This window comes from Brassica napus, chromosome C1 (assembly GCF_020379485.1).
Source record: "Brassica napus cultivar Da-Ae chromosome C1, Da-Ae, whole genome shotgun sequence".
In the NCBI taxonomy this organism is placed as follows: domain Eukaryota; kingdom Viridiplantae; phylum Streptophyta; class Magnoliopsida; order Brassicales; family Brassicaceae; genus Brassica; species Brassica napus.
Genome location: NC_063444.1, coordinates 34,443,246 through 34,452,080, shown reverse-complemented (window position 1 = coordinate 34,452,080; position 8,835 = coordinate 34,443,246). Strand labels below are relative to the sequence as shown.

The 8,835-nt window shown below is 39.9% G+C and overlaps 1 protein-coding gene across 1 annotated transcript; it reads left to right on the top strand.

Annotated features, from left to right (window-relative positions):
• The first annotated feature begins 7,674 nt into the window (after positions 1-7,674).
• LOC106373737 (probable transcription factor At1g61730) lies at positions 7,675-8,226 on the top strand. The gene has a single exon (XM_048743878.1). It carries the CDS (start codon positions 7,675-7,677, stop codon positions 8,224-8,226), a length of 552 nt encoding a protein of 183 aa, XP_048599835.1.
• Positions 8,227-8,835: the final 609 nt, after the last annotated feature.

Genomic DNA, 8,835 nt, shown 5'->3' with positions numbered 1-8,835 from the left:
ATTTGTTTCTGTGTCCGGGATTATAAAATCACAAATGTTAAAAACTAATAAAACTTGAATGATACAAAATTAAAATTAAAATCCTAAACGTAAACGTAAAATAGAAAGGAACCCCGTAAATAAATAACTTTAGCAAATAAAATCTTATCCGAGAGTAATGTGTTAAATAAAATTATGAGGCCACGATTAACTTTTTACATTAGCCAATTATTAATTAATTTAATTTTTTGTTGCAGATGGAAAAAATATAATCACATGATTTTATAAAATATACGGCGGTGTAAGCGCAGAATTTAGGTCAATTGGTTAGATATTGAATTATAATTTTTCTTTATTAATGATATAGGATGCAATTTCTATTTTTCAAATTAAAATCCAAATTAGCTTTTACCAAAAAATAAAAAGGAAACCAATATATTGGAAGACAGCGAACACTTAAAACTAGTTGTGGCCTGTAGCTCTCAGTCTCCCCGTCTCTCGCACAAACTCTAGGGGTGTATTGAATTAAGAGTTTTAAGAGATTTTGGGATTTTGTAATTTGGGTGAGATTTATGTGAGTTTTGAAGTTGTTTGAGTGATTTTAGTAAACATTTAAAAATAAAAATAAAAGTTATAGATGATTTGGTAATATATTTTCTGAAAGTTCTAGAATTGTTTAGGGGATTTGAAATTATAATATGGTACTTTGCCACCAATATCAGAATCCCGGGATAGCGCCCGGAGGAACACCATTTCAGAGCAGCTACAATTTAAAACTCACACCTACGGAACATCATTAGCATAAACAAAAAAAAAAAACAAATTATTCAATTTTTAACCAATTGATGAATGAGTAGTTCATCGTAATCACATATATGGTCTTGATTGGTATAGCATTAGCATTAGCAGTAGTATGCTATAGAAGCAGTATGCTGCAGGAGCTGTATGTTTTTGCTAAACTGTGTAATTAGATGATTGGTAGAGCAGTATGAGTATGCTATTTAAAATTATTAAAAAAATTATTATTTTATATAATATATTTATTTTTAATGAATATATTTCTAATACATATATATAAATATATTAACATATAAAATTAAAATGATATATAATTGATTTATTTTATTTAATAATTTAAAAATTATGTTTATATCGAAAAATATTATTTTAAAATAAACTTTATAATTAAAATATCTATATTTAAAATAAATTATATAAATTAAATTATATTTTAAAGGTGAAATACTATTTTAAAAAAAAATATATTTTTATTATTTAACTTTAGAAATCAAAATTTTATTTTCTGGATAAAATAATTTTATGATATTATTAAATAAAATAAATGAATTAATTATATATTTTCCTTAATTTTATAAATTATAAATGCAAATGTTTTTCTAAAAGCTTCATATGAGAGCATTGGCTATAGAGCATTATTATTTAGTAAATGCTTTTCTAAATGCTTTTCTAACAATTGTTGATTGGATAATGTAGAGCATAATGTTAATGCTAATGCTCTACCAATCAAGGTCATAGAAGAATTCAACCAGAAAATTCGTCATCATCAAATCTAAGTTTCAAACACTTTAATTGCAGCTAAACCCCCCACAAGGCAAGTCAAAAACCTCCATCGGTTTCCAGAATCATCGTGTAGGAGACAGACGCTAAACATATAGGCTCTACTAGGAGTGACTTTGCAAAACATGTTCTGTTCACACGAGTTCTCTGCCTCTCTGCTTGTAGCAAGTCGCTTGAATACTGTTTCGTTTGAGCCTGATCACACAACAAAAACAAGTTAAGACTGAATTTTGATAATATACTTGTTGGCAAGAGTAAGGAAAACAAAAAGATGGTTACGAAGAGGTCATCTACTGAATCATATATCATTGTTTGTCATCTGACACTGTGTTTTGCTTCCACGAGTTGGTCTGCGAATATGCCCTGGAGTGGTCTCAAATTCTTCACTGATGCTCTCTATAACAATCTCCAACACGTTTCTGTTGTAACAGACGTGAGAAGGAACAGATGTAGAAACAGATGAATAAAAGCGATGTAACTACGACACATATATTTAAAGTGGTTCACCCCTAGGGCTACGTCCACAGGCAAAAAGAGATTTTATTATTGGAGGCGATATTGAGCTTACAGAGTGTAAGTTTAGGGTTACTTCGAATACAAGATATATATAGTAGCATGCTGTATCTAAAACCCTAGACTTTATGGACTCATGGGACTAAGCCCACGATCAGATGTAACATCCATAATAACTTGATGCAACGCTCTTGATGCAACCGAGTCGGTATGATGTACGTGATGTAACATCCATCGCCTAGATGTAACATCCAGATTCAAGGCATATCAACAAATCTCCACCTTGACTTGAATCCTCCCAATAACAGATGTACCAGATGCACCTTCAAGTGCCAGATGTACCAGATGCGTGTCTCAGCGCCAGATGTACCAGATGCGCCATCAGCGCTAAATGTACCAGATGCACTTTCAAGTGCCCGATGTGCCATCAACGCCAAATGTACCAGATGCGTTCTTCAAACGCCAAATGTACCATCGCTCTCTTTGCCTCAGATGTCCCTTCGGACAATATGTGTTGCTATGACGAACCAGACGCCCTTTAACGGCCAGATGCTCAACTAGACGCCAAATGTACCATCGCTCTCTTTGCCTCAGATGTCCCAACGGACAAAACTCCCCAACGGGCCAGATGTCCCAACGGACCAGATGTCCCAACGGACTAGACGCCCCAACGGGCCAGATGTCCCAACGGATCAGATGTCCCAACGGACCAGACGTCCCAACAGACCAGATGCCCCAACGGGCCGGATTTCCCAACGGACCAGACGTCCTTGCGGACCAGATGTCCATGCGGACCGGATGCCCCAACGGGCCGATCGCCCCAACTGGCCAGATGCCCCAACGGGCCAGATGCCCCAACGGGCCAGATGCCCCAACGGGCCAGATGTCCCAATGGACAAGAAGCCCCAACGGGCCAGATTCCCCTTCGGGCTGGATGCCCCAACGGGCTAAACCATATACATGGTGAGATGAACATTTGCAGTGCACAAAGTACTGATAGGTTCACCTGAAGACATCACGAACCTTGTCAATACCTCATTAATATAGGCCTTTTGTGACAAGAACAACTCCTTCTCCCTATCTATGAAGATCTCCATCCTTAGAATCTTCATTGCTGCACCCAAATCCTTCATCTCAACTTCAGAACCCAGAAGCTCCAGCTTCTCGATGTCACACTTCTCTTTAGCTAACAACATGTCATCCACGTAGAGTACCAAACAGATGAACGTCGCATCCTTCAACTTACTCACGCAGACACACCAATCATAAGGACTTCTCATGTAGCCCAACTTGATTATATAGCTGTCGAATCTCTTGTACCATCGTCTGGGAGACTGCTTAAATCCAGAAAGTGACTTCTGAAACGTACACACATAGTCATCTTTTCCAGGAACTCGACAACCATCCAGCTGAGTCATGTATATCTCTTCTAGCTCTCCATGAAAAAACACTGTCTTCACATCAAATTGCTCAAGCTCCAAGTCCTGACATGCTACCAGCACTAGCAACACTCTGATGGACGTATGTCTGACAATCGATGAGAATATCTCATTGTAGTCTGCTCCATCTCTCTGACTGAAACTTCTTGCAACAATCCGAGCTTTATACTTAGCTTATTCTGCCAGTGATGTTCCATCCTTAATCTTGAAGACCCACTTGCATGTAACATCCCTTCTCCTCGATGGTAATGTGACCAGATTCCATGTATGACTCTTCTGATGAGACTCCACGTCTCTTGTAGCAACATGCCATTTCTCAGACTCGGGACTAGAAACAACTTCCATGTAAGTAGATGACGCATCCACTTCCTCTGCAACCTGAAGTGCATAACCCACCATATCGTCGAAGCGATATATCTCTGGTGGCCTGACATCAACCCTTCTTGGTTGATCCTTCGCGATTCTACGCTTTGTAGCATCAAGCGGTTGAGTCTCAGTAGACTCCAACTGAACATCTTCTGCACGCTCCTCTTGATTTTCTGTGAGTTCCTACACATCAATCACTTCATGATCATCTTGCAGCTCCACCTGTTTATCAGTGCTACCCTTTTCTGCTTCTGAACTGGACCCTGAGCTTCTAACCATAAATGTTTCATCAAAGACAACATTCCTGCTTAGAACCACTCGGTTTTCTGATAGAGACCATACTATGTATCCCTTGATTCGATCACCGTAGCCCATAAACACTCTTAAAAGTGAATATTCAGCATATCTACCTGACCACACCTCAGAAGGTATCTTGCACTCGATGCTTGTGTGGGGACCAAAATTTATCAAGTAGCAAGCCGTGTTAACTGCTTCAGCCCAAAACCGCTTCTCCAAACCAGCACTCAAAAGCATGCACATCGCTCTCTCTAGAATTATCTGGTTTATCCATTTTGCAACACCATCCCGCTGTGGTGTTCCCCTGTCTGTAAGATGCTTGGCAAATGTTGCATCCTTACAAAACTGTTTAAACTCTTCCGAGCAGAGTTCCAAACCAATATCAGAATGAAGCATATCTTGCTTCGACGGATGTTGCATCCCACGCTCACCCATATGTCCAAGCCTCATATGCCATAGCTTAGTCATATCTTCCTCTGGGATCTTTGGCGATGCAACATTTGCTGAATCGGTAACCGTTGTACCCTTCAGCAAATACAAAGTACCGTTCATGAAACCCTTAAGAATCACATCAGAACCCCTGTAGACATTCAAAACTCCATCGCCACCCGAATATTTAAACCCTCTCCTATCCAGAACACTCACGGATATCAAATTCTTCGTCATTGATGGAACATGCCTAACCTTGTTCAATGTGCAGAATCTACCATCATGTGTCCTGAGCTTGATTGAGACGATCCCAACAATCTTGCAGACAAAGTCGTTTGCCATCTTAATCTTGTTGTCAAGTACCTTTGTGTACTCTGAAAACCACTATCTCCTCGGTGTCATATGGTAGGATGCTCCCGTATCAAGAACCCACACATAAGAAGAGTGTGTGTGTCCGTGCACAATAAGAGCGATGTCATCGTCAGACTTGGTTTCATCCTCGGCTATTGCAACAGACCCAAACTGCTGCTCCTTCATCTTGGGACAGTCTGACTTCCAATGTCCCTTCTCTTTGCAATAGTTGCAAATATCAGATGCTTTAGGACCCCTTGGAAATGACTTCCTATCTTTCGAAGTCCTTCTGTTCCCATGTCCCTTCACACCACTGACAAATAACCCCGATGCTTGATTGTCTGTCCCTGGGCTGGATGCCTTATGGCGCAATTCCCGACTATGAAGTGCCGACCTAACTTCTTCCAGTTTCACTGTATCTTTGTAAACAATAAACGATTGCACGAAGTTCCCGAAGGAGTTCGGCAGAGATACCAACATGATTAGTGCCGCGTCTTCATCCTCGACCTTAACATCGATGTTATGCAGCTCCAGTAATATCGAATTTAGCTTGTCAAGATGGTCGCGAAGCTCAATACCTTCTTGCATACGCAAGGCAAAGAAGCGTTGCTTCAGAAGTAGCTTATTCGTCAGAGATTTTGTCATGTACAAACTCTCAAACTTCTGCCACAAACTAGCAGCCATTTTCTCATCCGACACTTCGATGATAATCCCATCTGCTAGACACAACAAAATTGTTGAGAACGCTTTCTCTTCCAGAGCCTCCAAATCAGCTGCTTCTGATTTCTTCCCTGACAATGGTCCCCAGATGCCTTGTTGCTTCAGAAACACCTGCATCTTTATCTGCCAAAGACTGAAGTTATTTCTCCCATCAAAGTTGTCGATCTTCGTGATGATTCCAGACATCTTCTTACCAGATCACAAACCCCGAGCTCTGATACCAGTTTGTTGTGAGGGACGTGAGAAGGAACAAATGCGGAAATAGATGAATAAAAGCGATGTAACTACGACACATATATTTAACGTGATTCACCCCTAGGGCTACGTCCACAGGCAAAGAAAGATCTTATTATTGGAGGCGATATTGAGCTTTCAGAGTGCAAGTTTAGGATTACTTCGAATAGAAGATATATATAGTAGCATCCCGTATCTAAAACCCTAAACTTTATGGACTCATGGGCTTAAGCCCACGATTAGATGTAACATCTATAATAACTTGATGCAACGCTCTTGATGCAACCGAGTCAGTATGATGTATGTGATGTAACATCCAGATTCAAGGCATATCAACTTCTTGTAGAGTTTTAAGAGACGCGGTTGCATCGCTTGTAAACTAGAGATTCAGTACTGTTTCAAAATATTCAAGCTGCAACAGATGTTGTGTGCAAAACAAAATCAGAAAATCTTATTTCTATAAATCTTTTCTTTCTGCTTATGTAAAGCAGTGACACGTCTTAGCTTCTGTAAAGAACAAGAATTTAGCTCAAACATCAGTTGACAGAAACCTCAAACTGTAAAGAACGACAATGCTTTTTCTTGTGTTGAGCAAACCAATTCTCAAAGACGTCAATAGAGCTGATACAAGACATGCTTCCCTTGGAGTTGGCATCACTATGAGTACTGTATACTTAAGAGCCTAACCACGCTAAATCTATCCTCTCAGAGAGAGAAGAGCCAGGGGAGAGCAATTTTTTTTATCACCATTAGCTTCTCTATCAGAGTGAGCTTTTCCTTCTCCTTCATCCGGACCTTCCTGCAGTCTCTGGTCAGTCTTTGGATGTTCATGCATCTCCGGACACCTTCACGGGTTGATATTTCAACAAGCATCAACAATATTTCAGAAGTAATGCTCACATCGTATTGCTCTTTTTCCTTCACGGGTTGATCTTTCAATCCCATATGCGACTCTGCAGTTCAGTGGCTACAAGTTGTGGGAATCAAACAGCTCCTTACACGTTCTACAACTTGAAGTCTACACATATGGGAGAAACTTTAAACTTTTTATTCCATGGCATTTAAGAAAGACGAAAAAGGGGATTACCTGATCGAAAAGATCATCTTCCAAATATTTTCCAAGAGGTTTATCAAAGGATCCATAGAACTTTATCGGCAAGAGACTTGAGAGTTCACATACTCAGCGATTCTTTCAATACACAACGGAATGAAAACGAAACCAGTCCGCAGCAGAGAAATATTCACTAGAAACATCATCTTCATCGAGATTCTCATCGAGAAAGAATCACTAACTGGTTTTCCTCTTCACCTCTCGACTGTTCAGTCGGCGTTTCAGGGAAGGACATAGTGGCTTGATGCAAATCTGTGTAGGTTGTGTTTATCATATTATTAATTTATTTACTTTCATGTATCTTCAAATACCACCTATGGAGGTGTTATTTTAAGAGAATTATTTTCAACTAAAAATGTTTGTGAAGTCTTCTAAAATCCTTATCAAAGTTTTTCTTACTAAATATTGTTAGCAGTTAAATAACAGTTGATTTGTTATAATTTTTACAAATTGTTAGTTGAATAACATAGGATTGCAAGTGAGTTTAAGTGACTTTACACAAATCCCATATTGAATAACACTTGATTTAGAAAGAATTTTTAAAATCAACTATTGAATAACACGAAATTTTAACAAAATCCCAAAATGTCCTAAAATCCTTAATTCAATACATCCCCTGAAAAGCGTTTCTCCTTGGCACTTTCAATATTCACAATAATGACGAAGAAAGGCAACCCTTTAGGAAACCCACCAGCTGCTTCTTCAAGCGACGACGACGACGACGAAGCCGATTCTTCTGCTGGAGACGAAGAAGAAGTTAATGATTCTTCATCAGAGGAGGAAGAAGAAGAAAACCAACCCAAACCCCCTTCCTCCTCCGCCAAGACCGATTCCGAATCTGATACCAAGAAGGAGAAGTCTCCGCCGCCAGCAACCAAATCGGGGACGAAGTGGCCCAGCGAAGGGATATCAAAGGAGACGAACTCAAAGCGAGCGAAGAAGGACGATGAGAAGAAGATCGGCGAAGATTCCAAGAAGCCTGCTGCTTTTCAGAGACTGTGGACCGAAGAAGACGAGATCGCTGTCTTACAAGGAATGATCGATTTCAAGAAGGATACTGGGAACTCTCCTTACGACGACACCAACGCTTACTACGATTACATCAAGAAATCCATTAGCTTTGAGGTTAGTAAGAACCAGTTCATGGATAAGCTCAGGAGTTTAAAGAAGAAGTATATGGGCAAAGAGAAGCCTTCTTGTTGGGTCTAATTATTAAGCCTAATGACTCAAATAATATATGGCAAAATGTGAAAATGAAATGGACCTACGGATTCCTATAAAAAGCCTTGTTGGCTTTAATGAAATGAAGTTAACAACATCCCACGTCGGTTGGAAGAGTTGATATTGAGGAGTATATATATGTCTTCATGACATGAGAGGTTAAACGGCTCAGAGGAAGATAGAGCCTCCCAAGCGCGCGCCGCCGCCGCCGTCCAGCCGGCTCGGCGTGGGCGTGGGCTTGGGTTTGGGCTTGGGTCTTGGGTCTTGGGTCTTGGTGGAGGGCCTCTGGCCCAATAAGACTATTCTTATTGGACCAAGTTAAGCTCAAAGTTTTGCCATTTAATTCCCGAAAAATGGCATGCATTTTATTTTAAACAACATGTAGTTTGTTTAAAAACAACACGCTGTCTCTCTTCTTGACGATAAGTTTAAACGAGAAAAGATCTTGCGGAGGAAGTTTCGTAACGCCTCGCCTCCAAGATCCTCGCGAGATTTCCGCTAACGTGCGCACGTGCTGCATCAGTTGCAGAAAGTGGCTCGTCTTCTCCCCTTTTATAAACTCGTCTCCTCCTTCATTTCTGATAACGTTTTTTCACA